The sequence below is a fragment of the Neospora caninum genome, chromosome VIIa (assembly GCF_000208865.1).
Source record: "Neospora caninum Liverpool complete genome, chromosome VIIa".
Taxonomy (NCBI): Eukaryota; Apicomplexa; class Conoidasida; order Eucoccidiorida; family Sarcocystidae; genus Neospora; species Neospora caninum.
Window position 1 is genome coordinate 777,215 of NC_018393.1, and position 18,758 is coordinate 795,972.

At 53.0% G+C, this 18,758-nt stretch overlaps 4 protein-coding genes across 4 annotated transcripts; 3 read left to right on the forward strand and 1 right to left on the reverse strand.

Moving 5' to 3' along the window:
• Positions 1-422: 422 nt before the first annotated feature.
• On the reverse strand, positions 423-5,901 carry NCLIV_020060 (conserved hypothetical protein; the record flags this gene model as incomplete). Its single annotated transcript, XM_003882200.1, has 10 exons — positions 423-584; positions 838-1,044; positions 1,234-1,299; positions 1,648-1,773; positions 2,068-2,230; positions 2,769-2,993; positions 3,727-3,841; positions 3,898-4,066; positions 5,098-5,304; positions 5,515-5,901. 10 exons carry the CDS (start codon positions 5,899-5,901, stop codon positions 423-425), a joined length of 1,827 nt encoding a protein of 608 aa, XP_003882249.1.
• Positions 5,902-7,932: 2,031 nt separating this feature from the next.
• Positions 7,933-11,268, forward strand: NCLIV_020070 (conserved hypothetical protein; the record flags this gene model as incomplete). Its single annotated transcript, XM_003882201.1, has 5 exons — positions 7,933-8,160; positions 8,595-8,824; positions 9,362-9,558; positions 9,801-9,878; positions 10,481-11,268. 5 exons carry the CDS (start codon positions 7,933-7,935, stop codon positions 11,266-11,268), a joined length of 1,521 nt encoding a protein of 506 aa, XP_003882250.1.
• Positions 11,269-14,368: 3,100 nt separating this feature from the next.
• NCLIV_020080 (SRS domain-containing protein) lies at positions 14,369-15,475 on the forward strand (the record flags this gene model as incomplete). Its single annotated transcript, XM_003882202.1, has 1 exon — positions 14,369-15,475. The coding sequence occupies one exon, from the start codon at positions 14,369-14,371 to the stop codon at positions 15,473-15,475; it is 1,107 nt and encodes a 368-aa protein (XP_003882251.1).
• A 1,749-nt stretch (positions 15,476-17,224) lies between these two features.
• Positions 17,225-18,406, forward strand: NCLIV_020090 (SRS domain-containing protein; the record flags this gene model as incomplete). The annotated part of the gene is made up of 1 exon (XM_003882203.1): positions 17,225-18,406. The coding sequence occupies one exon, from the start codon at positions 17,225-17,227 to the stop codon at positions 18,404-18,406; it is 1,182 nt and encodes a 393-aa protein (XP_003882252.1).
• Positions 18,407-18,758: the final 352 nt, after the last annotated feature.

The following is an 18,758-nucleotide window of genomic DNA, read 5'->3' on the forward strand; positions in this document are numbered from 1 at the left end:
GTTCTTCAACCAGCTGATACACACTGCGCAAGCAAGGATAACTCAGGGATTCCGTTTTCTCCTCCCTTTTCTGGTTGTTTTCCAAGCCCAGAGGCTTTAGGTCGACCGGCCAGAATCCACCTCCTCTGTAGAGCCAGTGGCAGGCAAAGAAGTAGTGCAGTTAGGCAGCGATCCACGATTGCGAAAAGGCAGGAACCAGGCGGTGGTCAGAGCTCTGGAAGTCCCCTTCCATGGAGAAGCATCAAACTGTGCACGCGTCGTAATGTGTACAGCTAGAAGGCATTCAGCGACGTCCGGGGAAACGCTAAGAAGTTGCCTCTACACGGACATCGAGAGCACCGTTTTGCCTTCATCTCGGTTCCACTGAATTTAACTGAATGCTTTGCGCGTTGCACGCGGACGGTTGCCTCATGACGCAGAACTCAAAATGACGCCCAAGCAAGATAAACGTACACATTGGGTGTTATGTGCGCATCCACGGCCCCGCTTTCCGAGGACGATGGGTTGCGCCGCCGGCCGATTTGGAGGGTTTTTGCACACAGAGGGGCGACTGCTTTGTTTGTGTCGAGTCCTGCGGTGGAGCACTGGGCAACGTGAACCGCGTGGTTTCTTCTTCAATTGAAATCTGACACGGGTCGAGAATGTCTTCTCTCTGCTTCCGGAGCATGTCGCGTAAGTGTTCAACCTGGGAGGAACAGCGTGTGGTAAGGAAAACGCCAATGGAGTCGTCCACGAAGATACACAACAGCAAGGTATCTTGTATCCTTTTCGGTCGCCGACCAGTGATCGCCATTCCCGAGTGCCATGGTCCACCGGCGCAAGTTGGAGTCGTCGTACCTTCGTTTCGAGGGCAGTCGTCTCTTCTCGTAGCTCTCGAATTGTTTCGTCCTTGGCCCACAGAGCCTGCTTCACCTTTGCTTCGATGGTTTCGAGTTGTAACTCGTTGTCGTGCCTGCTCTTTTCGGCGGCCTGCTGAGACTCCGAGACTTTCTTCGAAAGGTCCAGCACCTGTTTGTCGCGTGACTGCAGTTTTGCAGCAAACATCTGCAAAGAGCACACCAAGGCAAAAGCGTGCAGTTCAAGACTTTTCCCCTCGCCATCCCTCTCTGTTGCTGATGGTGCCCATGTGGCGAAGCTTTAATTACGCAGAGCAGGAGCTTTGTCCGTGCCGTTCGGTTCAAGCTCTGGGAGATGTTTCGTTTAGTCTCCACTGTTCTTTTCCTCGACGATTACCTCTTCCTGATCTTCAATGACCGACTTCCACTTCCGAGCCTCGTCTTCCTTCTCCTCAAGCAACGCCTGGGGGGGGGGGGGGGGGGGGAAAAGAAAATCGAGTGACTGGATTTAAAAGTCGGCGCTTTGTCTCTCGGGGAGGAGACGATAAGGCTGCGGCGCTGAACAGGATCGTTTGAGTTTTCTGTAAGTTCGTCTTCACCACGATGAGACAAACCGAGTGGATATTTGTTCGGCCATGCCAGAGAAAATTGGGGTATCTATGACAAGGCGAAACCCACTTTTATCAGCCCACGAGAATGCCCAGCAGTCGACGCTGCGACGCGTCGACTCGCGCAGTCAGGGTTGTCTACAGGCGAGTTTATTACTGTCTTACAAACACCAGACGGTTTGCCAGAAAAACAGAACTTTCACCTGGTTCTGCTGTCTCCGCTCTTCAAGCTTGGCTTCGTACTCGATGATTTTTGCTTGTCTCTCCGAGTTGGTGAATTCAAGATCCGCGATGCGCTTTTCTGCAGCCTCAACCTCCAACTCTTTCAGCTGTCAACGACGGAGGCGAAAGACGGCAAAACATCTGACATTCCAAGGTCCACGGGCTCTCGAAATCTTGCGTTAGACTGGCCACACCCATGAAACACTCTTGCTTTTCTGCGTTCATCGGGTGATCGACTGCTGGAGGCCACGCTTGCAAGTTTGAAGCCCTCGTTTCAACCCCGTTTCACGTCTTCCAGCGACAGGCAAGACGAGGTAAACACCACTGTTTTTTTCGCCGTTGTGTCTATTTAGCAGCAGAAGCAATATAAAAGGGTGTACCGCAAACTTGCTGGACCCTACTTTCAGAGACTCGACGAGTTTCGCGTTCTTTTCCAAGGCTTCTTTCAACTGTGCAGATGCTTCGGCGCGTGCGCTGCGAGCAACTTCGTCGATTCTCCGCCGGTGCTGTTGCTGAATCTCCAACTGCTCTCTTCCCATCTTCTCGATGACTGCATCCAGCTTTCTGCAGTCGAAGCATCACCCACACTGTTAGATGCAGATTTTCGAAATTCCATTCACGAGGAATGCTAGCAAAGACGTGGAGGTGGCGAGGAAGACGACTCGCACATACGCGTATGTGTATATATATATATATATATACATTAATATATATACAAATATGTATACCAAGTAGTCCTTTTCCTCGGAGTGCGATCAAAGACCTGGTTGCGTTTAAGGCTTTCATATCGTAAGAGCACGCGATGCATCCGAGTGTTACAACGTTGCTAGTGCATGTAAACCCGCGTCCAGTTCAAGGGGCGTTGACTGGATCTTCGGTGTAAACTTTTCACTATCTTAGAGGTCTAGTCCGCTAGCGAAGCGTTATATGGTGAAGAATTCCCATTTTTTCGGACATCCCGGTCTGACTTCCTGCGGCTACTCGTTTGACCTGAGCTGTGTGCCGAGCTACAGATCGGGGAACCTTCACGACAGATTAACTACGTCAGTGTGCAAAGCCATTTCCTCACGGCTGTGAAATCGCCTGTTGGACGGAAAGCTACCTGTCACGCTCCTCCAACAACTCCTCCTTCACCTTTTCCAGTTTCTTCTGAGTTTCACGTTCGACCTCGTGCGCAAGCTTGTCTCGCCACTCTGCCTCCTTCGCTTCCAGTTCGTGGCGCACCCTCTCCAGCTCCTCTGCATGCTGTTGTCGCAGGGCATCAATTTCACGTGCCACTTGCTCGAGTTTCTCGTTTGCGCGGTTCTTTTCCTGCTCAATCGCTGCCCTGAAACGCACAGCAGAAAAGGCTTTGAACTCGATCGGTTGGGGATTACCATGGTCGCGCGTTTGACCCTCTCGAAGCACTGTCTGGGGAATTTGAAGCGATAAGGAGGCATACGATGCAGGCAAGGGTTGAGTTCAAGGGCGTTTCGCTCTTCACTCTTCATCAGCGAAGCGCCCTTAGCGGTCTCTTGAAGCCGCGTGCGGAGTGCGGCCGCCGGTACGCCTGCGCGGTGTGACGCCTGACGAGCTGTTCTCTGCAGTTCTCTCTGTGCCTTCTCTTCTGTTTTGGAGTCCATTCGCTTCCCCAGCATCGCTCAGACGTGAGGGCTGGAGTGCCTCCATCTATCTCGGACGACGCCGTCGAAAATAAGGTGCAAAGGTATGTGCATGCACGTAGGCATATACAAATCTTACAGAGTACGCCTCTCCATACGTGCTTGATGGAGGCGGCGAGCACTGCGGAGCTCGTGACGATAGTTTCCCCCAAAAAATAACGTGTGGCGTAGCAACGCCACCTACGCGTTGCGATGCGGGGGGACTGAGGCAGTGCCGGCGCGCTCACGTTTGCTTTTCCTCAAAGAGAGCGGCGTCTCGTCGTTTCTGGTTTTCCCATCTCTGTTCTGTCTCGACCATGTCCGCCAGATGATTTTCTCTTTCTTCTCTGAGCTTACAAGGAAACGCCGGGAAGAACCAACCGCTGGGCAAACGTCGGCGACAAACGATGTAAAACCTACGACTGCTGCAAATGGACAAAGACGGTTGAGGCACTGAACCGGCCACCGTCCGGAGCGGGAAAACGTGCCGCCTTTTCCGAAGAAATATTCGGCTCCGTGCCTCGCAAGATCGCCGCTGCTTGTCAGAATGCAAAGATCCTTCAAGTCCAGGAGACCGCCGGCTCTACTCACTGTGAATCTTCTTCCTGGCGATCGCTGGCCTTACTTCTTTCTCAAACTGCTCGTGTTGCTCGCGCATCAGTCGTCGATGATGCGCCCGTTCCCGCTCGAGGCCGTCGTCGTGGTCGCGGGCCATCTGCTCTTTGATTAGATGGATTCTCTCCTGGGCGTCCTTCTGAAACTGCGGCACATACACGCAAAGGGTGAACAACCCCGTGCTTTGCTCATCTTTTCTGCTGTCCACAATCCGCCAGTGAGCGCCATTCGATACGGCAAGGGCGGAAGCGTTGCTCCTTTCTCCTCAACACAAAGGAGAAACGCGTGGGCTCCGGCTTGGGCCACTCAGGCAGTTGACCCTCAGCTGGTGTATTTGAATGATACAGAGAGTAAGACGCGATTTCGGGTCCGCAGGTCTCTCGAGCGTCGCCAGCCTGATTCGAGTATATGCCAAATTCTGGAGTTTGGGAATCGTGAAGACGCAACAGTAACACCGTGCGCGCCCGGGACACTGCCCAAATGAAGAAGACTGACTAGAGGCGTACACGAGCCTCGATCGTAATCCACCCTCCACACCACGACATGTTTTGTCAGCCGGAAGAGTTCCGGTTCTGCATCCAACTTTCGCGACACAGTGCACGAACGGTCGTGTTGTCGCCACCTCATCTAGAGTGCGCCTCATTTTCTCTTCGACTCTTCTCTTCTCTTGATGATGCCTGTCCATAAGACGCTGGATTTCGGGTTCCAGTCCTTTAATGGTGATTTCTTTGATTTCTTGTGTCTTGTCCCGTTGCCACGCTTCTCTCCGAGCCTGCCTCAAGACAGCAAGTGGAAGACTACGACGAAGAATTTCTCTGCCGTGCACTGTCAAGTAGGAGTCTCAGACACAGATGTCCACCACGAAGCACAGCTGTTTTCCCTGGGTTCCGCATCTCCTCTTGATTTCTCTCGTACAGAACTACATGATTATGAGGGCTGTACGCTTCTGTGCAGTTCGGTGAATGTGGAAATTCTGGCGCGTCCGCATTGCCCTTGTGGCCCTTTCAGACCCGCCCCTCCGAAAGAAAACTGCAAAGTGGAACTACCACATGGAAGGAAGATACTACGGGGGACCTGCTGTAGCAAGTGCTCAGGAATGGGTAGCCGAGAAATGTACAAAAAGTGGCGGCGCAACACTCCCTTCGCCTGTTGCATGACCCCGTTTTGTAGATTCACCTTCTCCGCACTGATGGATTGCCGTTTCTGACGCTCAGCTTCTCTTTCAAAGCGTTTGGCTTGTTCCTCGAGCTTCAGCTGGAACCTGGCCTCTGCTTGCTTCATCTCTTCCGCCAGGCCATCGCATTTCTTTGTTAACTCATTTTTATCGGCCAGAAGCTTGTCCACCATGTTTAGCTGACGGTCCAGAGCCTCTTCATATTTGGCCTGATCCGCAGATAGTCAAGAAAACACGTTACATGACCTATGCTGTAGCGATGTTTCAGCTGATGAAATGTGTGTCGCATCAGTGCAATGCGAGAGCCTGTCGTTCCTCAGGAAACGTGACGCTCATCTGGTGTATCATCCGGTACAATAGTCTTTTCCATTTTTCACGTTATCGCGTGCTGGGTCCGCGTGCGGCTCTGTACCACCTACGATCTCTGCTTTGAACCCTTTCTGCAGTTTCTCTGTCAGTTGCCGTTTTGATTCTTCTTGCTGGTCCAGGAGTTTTTTGAGTGCTAGGACGCTTTGATGTTTCTCCTCTACCACTAGCTCGAGGGCGGCGACCTTCTGCCGTAAAACCGCCGTCTTTGAGTCTCCACCGACCGGTGGGTGAAAAAATAGCCCACCCGGCAGCTGTCTGTCAGCACTCGCAGGCAACACTGTGTCAGTGTGGCCAACTTCCGGTTCCCCGCGGTGGATCTGCTGGGGCTCTACAACAGTTTTATCCAAGAACTCGAGGAGCTTAGAAACTTTCTGTGCCATGCCCTCGGTTCTGGTAGAACCGGGAGGTCCTCCGGCCTTTGGAGATCCGCTAGTCATTGCAGGTGCAAAGAGTGTCTCGAGAGAAGTGAGATAAGTACAGGTGGGGCTTTCAGCATACAGTGCAGAGCTTGTCGATTATTCCGGTGTTTGAGAGCACGGACACGAGCGCGGTTGCCTGGACGGCACCGTTCTAACCTGCTGGCGAGCCGAGCGGTTCAGCATACTACACCGACCCTTTTCTCGCGTTCGCCCGCTTCCTTTTTTTTGCGCGTATACTCACTGTAAGAAACCGAAATCCCCAGACGCTGATAACAGGAAACGTAACGAACAGGGTTGCCCACGCCAACGCTTATCCTGTTCGGCGGCGTGGCGTGGAAACGGGGGAGTATTGCAAAAAAGCGACGTTTGTCCGAGGAAGCAGCATTGACGAGGAAAGCCAAAAAAAAAACAACAGCCGTTTTTCCAGCACGTCGAAGCCGTGTCTCTCCTAGCGACCCTGTTGTTCTAGTAGTACTTCCTATGGATCAACAGGCCACTGACCGTTCAGCTTTTGCAGCTCCTGCCGAGACTAGGAATACGGTTTTCATTGCATACCAGGGCGTTCAGTCTTCCGTACTCTCATTTCCGCAAAAGTGGTAGACTGGGAACGTCGGCTGCTTTTTTTGAGCAAAGGAACAGCTGTGTGTGAAAGCTAGAAGCATACGAACACGAGACACACGAATGAAACAGCCTATATGCCGCGGCAGCTTCAAGCCTGGGTCTCAGAACAGGGTACGAGGCGTCAACAGTCTATCCCAAAACCGGAGAGGATGACGACAAGGCTTTTTCAGCCCGAAACTTAGAACGGAGTTTTCGAGAGGGAACTGGAAACACCGAACAATCGATTTGTGGAGGGTGGCCTGACCCACGTGGGCACCGGCCCCACAGGCAGGGGGACGTATAGGACTGCTTACCAATGTTTATGCATGTCATCCGGTTCACTTCCGTCACGCAGCGTGCCGGCCGAAAGGAAGAGCCCTTGTCACGAGAAAAGATGGAGTTTTGTATCCATTGCCGACACACGCGCAACTCTTACGGCAAGTCAGCGACGACAGGATCCGGCAAGCTGGCTACTTCTGGAATCGCGTCGCGCTTCACTGTGTTTAACGCAACCAGAGATCTCTGCAGCTCCTCCGCCGAACTTTAGCGGAATGTGTCAATCACTGTCTCGCGTTTTCCGTACCAGATACCCACAAGAAGGTTTCATGCTAACGAGGCGACGGTGGCCGTACTTTCCGGGGCAGGGTGCAAGTGGCAGATTGAGGGGGAGAGGACTGCATCCTTTAGAGTTTTGTATACCTGGCACCCATCTGGTGTCCACACTATCACGATCGACAGCGTTTCCTCGTTCCTCTGCTACAGAGAAGTAAGTTCCCACGACAAACCTCAGAGGCTGCGAAATTGGGGAACGCTCATTCACTCGCCATTTTCGGGATCTTTCTCGTTTGGAACACCTCCACCAGTACGCTTCTGCGCAGTCCTGTTGTCAGCGCAATGTGTATTGCAAAGGAAATCCAATGTCATTCTCTCGTGGGCCACGAAAGACATGGTTTCCCTGTTCCAAGAAACAGCTGCCCTCCGCGACAGCGGGACGGTGGGCGGTTGCACCGCATCTGACCCACCTCCCAAGCCTGGATTCGCGGGTTCTCGTTCCGTCTGGTTTTCTGACGAGTTTCGGGTGGCTGCTGCACGAAACGGGCGAAGCGCAAAAGAAACAACAGCGGAATAGGCGTCGGCGCCCACATAGTAAAGTCGGGTTTATTAAAATGTACTTTGCAACTGAGTCAGCGGGGAGAATAGCGCAAATCGGCTAACGTGTCTTCGAATCCGGGAAGTTCCGGGTTCCTGTGCGGCGCATGTGTGACGTAGAATCTGGTGGGGCTTCGTGCTGCTCGCTTGTCGTCCTGCGAATGCGGGAGAGAATTTCCACGGGGTCCACACTTTCCAATAATTGAGAACGCATTACTTTTTCTCACCTCTTCACAGCCATTTTCCTTCTCTCACTGGTCCCTTCTCTCGTGCTCCAACGCTCTCGTGTTCCTTGGCAAAATGGCGGAGGGGGCTCGGCCTGGTGCGCCTGCTCTTTTCTGGTCTGCCGCCGAACTGGCGGCCAACCCTCGACAATTTGCCGCCTTTCAGTGGGTAACAGGTTTCGCAGAGGCGCTTACTGTCGGCTCCCCTCGAAAACCTGAAGAAAATGCGAATGAAGGACACGAAGACGCAGGAGGGGCTTCTTCGCCTGCCGTCGTGAATCTAAAGTTCAAGGGCTGGGAAAAGGTACCCGAGATTCCCGAGGCTTTCGATGAAAGTGTGGAAGCAAACTCCCTGGGACAGGCACCACTTTAATTCCCCAAGAGGGATGCAAGACCGGGCGCTGTGGATGCACGGGACGCTCTTTTTGGTTGTTCAATGTAGTGCCTGCGGATACGGGAAACACCGCACTTCCTATCGACGCGTTCCTTTTTCCTCTCTCAAAACTTCTTCCTAGCCTCTCCCGTGTAATTCTGCCCTGTGCCAGCCCACGAGGAATACTGTAAAGGGCTACAAGAGCCTCCTGCTTCGCTCTTTGGGCCTGTGGTTTCCACAACTTTGTTCCTGATGACTTGACGCTTCTCGAGTTCGCGGAAGTTCCCTGCGCACGCGCCCGACGCAGATGGTCTCCACAGGGTGCTGATGTCCGAGCGGTGACTTTCTTTTGCATTTCCGTTTAGGGTCCAAGGAACAGTGCAGCGAATGCACGGCGAGTGGCGAAGGCTTTCTCAGCAGTCATTCCGGAGTCGGCGAAACTGCACCTTTTCACCATGGGACGTGAAACCGAGGACCCGGAGTTCGACTCTGCCGCTATGAGGATGGAAATCCCCGGCTTTGGCCTTGTCTCCGGCGGCGTCGACTTGGTCATTGCCAAGGGTGGCGGGAGCCTACGCCGACCGCCTCCGCATAAGTAGGTCTACACCTGAGGGTTTCCCAAAAAATTCTTCTCCCTCCTTCTCTCTCTGCTCTCTTCTCTCTGTGCCCAATGCGAGTTCGCTGCAACCGCGCAAACCATACCCCCTTTCGTTGATAGGAGCTGGGCGGTTGAAGCCTCATGATCTTGTCGGACGTGCCGTTGTCTGGCCGAAAAAAACTCGTGTCTGTGTGTGCTTTTTGTCGAAGTGGTTGTCTCCAAAAGCCTGTGTCTAAGCGATGGAGAGCCACAAAACGCATCACCGTCGGGGGGTCTGTACACCGAAAGGTTAGGGGGAACGGCGCGGCTCTTCCGTTTCGTCCATCTCCAGTCTCGGGGTGACGTGGCCCTTTTCTTCCTCGCTGTGGGCTCCGCTATCGCCGTTCCTTCCTTCTGTCCGCTGTGTTCGGCGTCGCACCTTCCTGGATTTCTGAGTTCGAGGGCCGGCTACAGAGCTCTATCTGTGGAGGTTGTGCTGCTTGGTCGAAAAAGTTCAAGACACGTTTCCTCGCTTCTCTGCATGTCTCTCCCCAGCGGCCTCACCATGATGGACGACGCTCAAGCAGTTATCGAGTGCGACTTTGACATCTCGGCAGTCTCGCGGAAACAGCTGCGCCAGCTGTACGTGAAGACCGTCCTCGTGCACCTCCTGAGAGAAAAGCCTGTCCCCGTCTATCTCACCGATCTGCAGAGCGGCGCCATCCGAGCGTCTGTTCTGTCAGGCCCGCGGGGTAGGTCCAGCGTCAGTCCCTGACTTTTGGCTCTGTCCGCGCGAAGAGCCTCGCAGCTGAGAGCTGAGCCAGCAGACCCAGTAGGCATGCGCGTTTGCTTCGGGGCAGCGACTCTTGAGGCCACGGGCGATAGAGAACTAGGAAGTCTGAAAGGCTCTTCGGTGGTACCAGCCTCGTCAGTTCTCTCTGCGGCAAGAGCTTGACCGTCTCGACTTTGTTTGTCTGTTGTTCCTCCGCTCCAGGTGTCCCCATGGTGATTTACGAGCGCTTGAGTTCCGAAGGCTTCATCCACGAGTTGCAGCACGGACACAGGAAACCTGGTAAGTGGGTTTGGCGGGGAGGCAGCGCAGAAAGGTGTCTTGTACGTCGTGAAGGAAAGAAGGGGGCGTTCGGCGATGTTTGCAGGAACTGTCTCTTTTCGCGGACGGCTGGAGAAGTGCTGCGTATTCTGCTCGTGGCCGCTTCGCCTCGACAAACCCCCTCATTTCCTGTTCTCGGCCTCCTCTAAACTTGTTCCTCTTCTCGTGGTTCGTGCTGATGAACGCGCTCTGAAACGCCCTGTGAACTGTCTTGCCATTCGTCGGCTCTCCTTGATTTCCCATTCATCTCGTTCGGCGGTCGTTTCTGTGTGCTCCACTCTGTTGTCCTACCTCATGTCTGACGCTGGAACTGCCTCTCTTTTTCTTCGTCGCAATTCGCCTGCACTTGTTTCGTACGACAAAAAAACTTGTGCGTTTGCCTAGAAATCCGCGAGTGGACGCCCTAGCCTGCGTTCCACGTGCTCCGTGGTGCCCGCGTTGGTTTTGCTTAGGCGTCACTTAAACTCGTGTTTGTGCATCGCCTGAGAGTGTGCATGCAAGAAAGATGCCGCTCTTCAGCCGCTGCTGTGTCTGTGCCTTCCGGTGCTCCGCTCTCGCCTCAGCGATGACAGCCAAGACCGTCAGTGCGATTCGTCGCTTCAAGTATGGATGGTGCACTGCGGAGCTGCGCACGCGGCCGCCGTTCGCGCTGGACGGTCGCGCAGGAAGGCACTCTGAAGGGGGCGAGTCGGTACCGGCAAATCCGACTGTGCAGATGCCTGCCTCGAACCCGGGCGTTGCCTCTGTTGCTGCGCCGGGAGTGGCTACGGGAGGCGCGCTCTCGACTAACCCCGCGGTGAGCGGCGAAGGAGACAGCAAAGAAGCCTTTGTCACGCCGAAGAAGCGAGGCCGGAAGCCCCGGGATCCGTCCGTGTCGCCGGCCGTCACGAATGCCTCCCCTGGAGAGGCGGAGGGAAACGCTGCCGCAAAAGCCAAAGCTGGAGGCGCTGCGCCGAAGCAGAGGGCCGCGCCTAAGAAAATGAAGATAGAGGCTGCCGCCAGTGCGGCCCCGACCTCCGCAAACGGAGGAAAGAACGCGGCGGAAAATGCGCCCACCCCGAGCGTTCCTGCCGCAGCGGCGACCAGCCCAACTGTAGCTCCAGCGCCGAAGGCGAAAGCTGCAGCGTCACGTGTAGCGAACACAGATGCGAAGACACTTGAATCCGATTCAGATTCCTCCGACTCGTCCAGCGATGATTCCGACACAGAACCGACCCCAGTCGCCAAGGCCGCGGGGGCCGGGGCAAAAGCCAGTCAAGACGGCGCAGGCTCGAGTGTCGCCAGGCGCGCAGCTGCTGCACAGGACTCGGACTCGTCAGATAGTGATGACTCGAGCTCGGATGAAGACTGAACAAGAGCACACCCAGGGGACACGAAGCAAAGCCTTTTTGGGGGTGTAGACTTGAGGCATACAGTCAGAGGAGCGCGCTCCAGTGACAACTCCCCGGTTAACGCCGCTGCGTTCGACGGAAGCCCCCTCATTAAACTCTGGTGGTCTTGCTGTGGAAGGAAATGACGCGAGAACGTCTCCAGAACCTGGCATAAACGGGAATCCATGGATATTGTCTCGAGGCATGCGCCGACAGGTTACGAGTTTTTCGCCCGGGGCCAGAGAGCCGCCTCTGCCGGTCCAACGACAACGCCGGTCCGGTGCTGTTTCATTATGCGGAGAACGGCAGTTTTTCGCTGGCACATTCAAAGCATCTTTTTTCCTGTCTCATTCGTAGAATGTCGTTCTGCTTTAACGTGAAGGGGATACTCTGAAAAATATTTCGAGGTACATGTGCACCTAAAACCTGAGTTGTAATTGTCATACTGTGCCTCTTGAAGCCGCGATGAAGTTGGGGAGTTTCCCCAAAGTGTTCGAATGCTTTCAGAACAGAGGATCATCCAGTGGAACGGACTGTCAAGTTTGCGTCAGTCTGGACAGGGCTCTGTCACCTCGTGTTTTGTTGTTTCAGCGATATTTACTCTGGTCGACCTCGCCGTGGCGAATGCTCATGGCGGCGGCGAGATACAGAATCACAACAAATGTAGAAGACAAAAGATACGGATAGATTTTTCTCTCGAAGCACTAAGCGAATTTCGACGTATATGGATTTGCTCCCTGGTATCGCCCCTTACGGTGGAGGCTTCGATTGTAGAATTTAAGTCGGTTTGTTTTAATCGCTTCTCTGTAGATACTTTTTGTCGATACCCCGTACGCAGCGTATCGTAGGGTTTAGGGAGGAGGCGGTCTCCAATGTAATGTAATGGGTTGCGGGACAAAGGAGAAAACAAACAGTTCCAGCTGACAGCCTTATTTAAGTGTGCTGAACCGTGATCTAATAAGACACGCAGAGTAGGTGGCAACGTCTACGTCGGAAGGGCTTTCCTCCCTCACCGGCAGCCAAGGTTTAAACCTAAGCAACCGTCTCGTTTTCGCGGGCTTGCCCCCCCCGTATTTCGTATCCATTGGTGTGCAGCCGCTGTCATCCGGAACTGGTCTTTTGTTTCAGCCTCTCTCCCTCCCGTTCAAACAGAATGTGGCGGCCAGAACTTACCCCCATTTGTGCCTGCACAGTCTATTACAGGAGGGGAAAAAACAACAGCCCACGAGTCCGCTCCGCGAGCGAAATTGTGTGCTCCTCAAGGATAGACACACCTAGTGAGTATTTTTGTCTCGTCCCCTATTCTGCTGTCAGAGCGTATTGTATCGCCACTCGAGGTGCACTCCAACTCCACATTCGACGCCCTTCTTGTCGTCTGTGCTTTTTTATGGGGCATTCACACGTCTAAAGTTGCGAAAAGGTATTTGGGCCCGCAGGACTTCTGTTGAACAACGTGCAACTTTCTCTGGCAGATCAGAGGAGTCCGTGAGCCCCAACAGAGCAGACATCAGAGAGAACCCCCAAAACAAGCTGTCTTCGGCAAGAAAACGTGCTGCCTGCCTGTGTTTATAAAAGGCTGTATCTTGCCACGGGGGAAAATGCGAAGGCAAGGAGTTGCAGAAGGCGAGACAGAGACTCTAATACGTCGCGGATGTACTCTAACGGTTAAGAAAGCATGACAGAATAGATCGAGGGCAGTGTACTGTCAGATCTGAAGAGTACCACGTAACTCACAAAGACGTCCTCTACGAAGACGTGATGCCACTTCGGAAAGGTGGCCTCATAACGATATACGCGCCGCACATGAAAATCGGCTCTTCTGTGAAGCCGACGTCTCAGCGGACGAGAACTGTTCAATGCATATTCCCTCGGACACGACAATTTTCTGGAAACAAGGACTAAAAAACTTTCTGTTACCAGACTCCTCCAACCCTGTAGGAATGCGCATGTGCTCCCCGAACACGATGAAGTGGTTTCCTGCGAACACACGATTCACCAGCCATTTTCAGGCGGGGATCATCTGGGCAAGTCTGCACAAGTTCTTTCCCCGGCAACAACCGACCCCGCTCTTCTCGTGGCAACCTGACGTATGCGCGGCAATAGTCTGGACCATCTAACTCGGTGTCTGTTTGTATTCGAGAACAGCAGAGCAAAAATGGAGACGTGATGCAGCAATGCGTGGAGAAAAAGGTTAACAATCCTGTGGAGACGCGTCGGGACACCGAAGAGAACTACGTTTGTCAGCTTCAAAGCATACTTCACTCTCTGTGCTAGTGAACTAGCTCGTGTTCTGAAACACTCCGTTTCAGCTTCCAATATGGAACCAGGTCGCCGTAGTAATTCCACCAAACAGTTACTCCAATTCAACCCATCAGGCAGTTAAACACGAACGCCCGTGGAAACTCGAGTCACAAACCTCGTCTCTGTTTTCAGCCCTGTTTCTAGCAAGGGAATACTTCGAGGAGAGTCCTTTGGCGCGACTGTATCCTCATGACATATAGCGGAGGGAACGTCTCATGAATACAGTTCGATTCTGCTTGTCACCTTCAAGCAAGGGCTTCTATATTAACTGTGTTGGAGGGCCATGACAGCAGCGATGTCTCCATTTATCGCCGCGTGCAATGCCGCAGTCCGACCCCGATCGCCCCCGCGCCTGTCACGCGCTTCTTGCGAGCGCCAGCGGCGGCCAACCGGCAAACGCCAAAAGCGCAAAAAATGGCAAGGAAACCTGAGCTTTGAATTAGGAACGTTTCCTTCTATTTAGCGGATACTGTACTGCTGTCTCCCTCGTCAGAAAATTCAACACTGTAGAAGAGACACGCTAGAAGTCCTTTGGCGTGCAGAGCACTCCAACCATCGGTGTCTGCGGCGCTCCCCTCTGCTTACCCGTCTTCGAGGCATGGACGCGTCAACCCTACTGCGCCTGGCCTTCTGAAAGCTCCATGCTGTCACTGCCTGGTTCAAGACACGCTACTACATTACCCTTAAACACTATAACTCGTCGTTGTTCCAAAACCAGCGACAGATAACGGTGGTCGCACGCGTGTTCACTGAGGCAGTGATATACTCTATTGAATCAAAATGGCAGGAGACTCGCAAGCGCGGTGCCCGGTTTCCCAAGGCCCGGCCTCGACATTGAAGATGTATCAGTACTATGGAGGGCAAAGGAAATTGCGACAGAGCTTGCGAATGGGACTAACTGTCACTGTTCTTGTTGCGAGCACATCTCTGCAGTATGACAACCCATCTTTTTTGTCCGTTGTTCGAGCCGTACCCGACCAGGCAGGCACCCCGACATCAGAATGTGAGACAGCCACAAGCGGCACTACCACAAATGTGCTGCAGGTGAGCTGCCAAGGGGATCTACAATGTGCTCCAGGAGGCCTGAGCGACGAGAACGTATGCCCAGAAAACACAGAACACCTGCATCAGTGCAAGACAACAGGGGGCGACAGTAGTAGATGCATCGACGTCAACGACCTTCTCACGGACTCGGGAAACAGCGTCACCTGGGTTGAAGGTGCCAACACTGCCGGTCACACTACCAAGAAGCTGACAATACCGACTGAGAGGTTTCCGCTCACTGACAAAAAATTCGTTGTCGGCTGCGTCAACAGAGCGAAGAGCGCAGACAGCTGTAAAGTGGCTGTAACGCTGGCGGCAAGAGCAACTGCAAAGAACGACCAGACCGTCACGTGTGCTTACGGAGCGAGTAGCAATAAGGAACCTCAGACCATCACGCTGAGTCCCTCGCAAAACACGTTCACACTGGTTTGCGGAACTGACGGAGATATTCTGCCGAGCACGTACCAGAAAAAGTACTGCAGTAGCTCAGAAAACAATACCACCAGTGCGTGCGAAGAAAAAGACTACACCTCGATCATCACGACATACCAAGAAACGTGGTGGCAGAAAACACCCGAAGGAACAAACGCTTACACACTGGAGATTCCACCGAACGATTTCCCGGCAGAGCCCGCAAATATTGTGGTCGGGTGCAAAAAAACCGCCACTACGACATTGAAAGTGGAGGAGGACCCTAGCGAAACTGATTCGTTGAGTGTGTGTAAAGTTGTGGTGACGATTGAGGCTTTGGCAAATAGTTCGTCTGCAACAATGTCCGGGGTGATGGCATCCCTGGCTTTGGGAGGAGTGGCCTTCATTGGCGCGTTGGCGCATGCTCTGTGAAGTGGGTTTCGTGTGTTTGGAGCCTAGTGACCTGACTCCCTAGCGAGACATGGTCCTCTTTTGCACTAGTCTACTGGTAGTTTTGCTGCGCTCGCTCGGCAGGTCTTCGTTTCCTGTTGGATCTCACCGCACGGTCACGCAATCTCAATACCATCATTCACACAGGCCACGCTGGGTTGGTTATCGGGGGTTTGATGAAGTACACTTTCAAAATCATAACACACCACGGCGACGTCTACGTTATCAGGCGTGGTTCCAGTAGGCGCGTGTATGGTGATTCGCACCGACTGAGGAATTTTGATACGTCGCACAGGTACTCTGGCGGGGAAAACAGAACGTGAGAGGACAAAGCGAGGGCACTGGACTGTCAGATCTGAAAAAGACCCTGTAACTCACAGAAAATGCTCCGGAGAAGACATGGAGCCCCTTTGGAAAGGTGACGTAATAAAGATATCCCTGCTGCAGTTGAAATTCTGCGCTTTTTGTGAAGCCGACGTCTCAGCGAACGAGAACTGTTCAATGCATATTCCCTCGGAACACGTGAGGGTTTTCCGGAAACAAGGACTAGAAACTTTCTGTTACCAGACTCCACCACCATTGAAGGTATCTGCATTATCTGCATGTTCTCTGCACAGATGACGAAACGGTTTCCTGCGAACACACGATTCCCTATCCACTTTCAGACTGGAATAATTTTTGGCAAGTCTGCACAACTTATCTCCCCGCCGGTAACCGTCTCCACTCTTGTTGTGATGCAACATCTGACGTATTCGCGGCAATAGGCTGGACCATCTAACTCGGTGCCTGTGTGTATTCGAGAAGTAGGGAGCGATAAGGGAGACGGGATGCAGCGATGCGGGGAGAAAGAGGTTAACAATCTTCCGGCGACTCAAAACTGCGGGACCGCCAAGAGAACTACGTTTGCCAGATTCAAAACATACTCCTCTCTTTGGAGTAAACTAACTCGTGTTCCGAAACTCTTTTCTTCAGCATCCAATATGGATCCATACCACCATAGTAATTCCACTCAACAGATACTCCGCGCTTGCCATTCATCCCCTCACACAATTAAACTCAAACGGGCGTGGCCTACTGGAGCCACAGGCCTCCTCTCTCCTGTGTTGTACATTTATACTACGTGAGTGCCTCCAGGAAGATCCTTTTGTTCGGCTACAGCCTCAAGACACAGACCGAAAAGAGCGCCTCGCTAATACAGTTTTGTTTTGATCTTTATGTGCGAACAAGGACTGTTTTACTTCGGTTCTGTCGGATGCCATGACAGCTGCGACGCCACTTCTTACCGCAGAGTGCAATGCCGCCCGCAGTCCGAGCGGGATGGCCCCAGCGCCTGTCGCGCGCTTGTCTTGCGAGCGGCAGCAGCGGCCAACAAGCAAACACAAAAAGCGCGAAGCATGTGGCAAGGAAACCTGAGCTTTGAATTGAATACGTTTCGTTCTATTTGGCGAATACTGCTGTCTCCCTCGTCACAAAATTCAACACTTTAGAAGAGACCCGCTGTCAGTCCTCTGACGTGCACAGCACTCCAACGAACTGTGTCTTCGCCGCTCCCCTCTGGTTACGAGGCAGGGACGCGTCAACCCTATAGCATCTGGCCTTCTGAGAGTTCCATGCTGTAACTGCCTCGTCCAAAACACGCTAGTGTGTTGCCCTTAAACACTATAACTCGTCGTGTTTCCATGTTGAGCGACAGTTAATAGCAGTCGTACGGTTGTTCACTGAGACGGTGACATGGTTGATTGCAACGAAATGGCGGGAGACTCGCAAGCGCGGTGCCCGGGGTCCCACGGCCCGGCCTCGACATTGAAGACGTATCAGTACTATGGAGGGCCAAAGAAATTGCGACAGAGTTTTCGAATGGGACTAACGCTAATGGTGCTGCTTGCAGGCACATCTCTGCAGTATGACAACCGATCTTTTTTGTCCGTTGTTCGAGCCGTGCGCGCCCAGGCAGGCACCCTAACATCAAAATGTGAGGCGGCGAAAGACGGAAATACCACGTGCACGTGCCTCAAAGATGATTCTCAAACAACAACGCTTTCTGCAACGCTTTCAGAAGAGACAAATGTGCTGCAGGTAAGCTGTCAAACTGACCTAAAGTGCGCTCCCGATGAGCTGAATGGCAAGAACGTCTGCCCAGGAAACACAGAACAGCTGTATCAGTGCAAATCAGGCGGCAGTTCTAAATGTATCAACGTCAATTCCCTTCTTATCAGCTCTGACAGCAGCGTCACTTGGGATACAGTTTCCAATACTACCGGTTCCACGACTAAGAAGCTAACAATCCCGAACGAGAGGTTTCCGTTCACTGACAAAAAATTCGTTGTCGGCTGCCTCAAAAATCAAGGGACCGCAGACCACTGCAAAGTGACTGTGACAATGGCGGCAAGAGCAACTGCAAAGAACGACCAGACCGTCACGTGTGCTTACGGAGCGAGTAGCAATAAGGAACCTCAGACCATCACGCTGAGTCCCTCGCAAAACACGTTCACACTGGTTTGTGGAACTGACGGAGATATTCTGCCGAGCACGTACCAGAAAAAGTACTGCGGTAGCTCAGAAAACAATACCACCAGTGCGTGCGAAGAAAAAGACTACACCTCGATCATCACGACATACCAAGAAACGTGGTGGCAGAAAACACCCGAAGGAACAAACGTTTATACACTGGAGATTCCACCGAACGATTTCCCGACAGAGTCTGCAAATATTGTGGTCGGGTGCAAAACAACCGCCACTAACGAGTTGAAAATGGAGGAGGAGCCTAGCGAAACAGATTCGTCGAGTGTGTGTAAAGTTGTGGTGACGATTGAGGCTTTGGCAAATAGTTCGTCTGCAACAATGTCCGAGGTGATGGCATCCCTGGCTTTGGGAGGAGTGGCCTTCATCGGTGCGTTGGCGCATGCTCTGTGAAGTGAGGTTTGTGTGTTTGGCATTCACGCGGTCTGAGTCCCTAGCGAGAAATGGGCCTCATCATGCACTAGTCCACTGGTCGTTTTGCTGGGCTCTCTGGGTAGTTCTTCGTTTCCTGCTGGAACTCAGTCTAGAGACACAAATCTCAGTACCATTATTCACACAGGCCACGCTGGGTTCGTTAACGGGTGGCTGGTGAGGTATCCTACCAAGACGACAAGAGCCCACGGCGACGTTGACCTCATGAGACGTTCTTCTAATCGAGGGTGTTACGATGATATACATCGAGTGAAGAACTTTGGTATGTGGCGGATGTACTGTAGCGGTAAAACAAGAAAACACATGAGAGAGT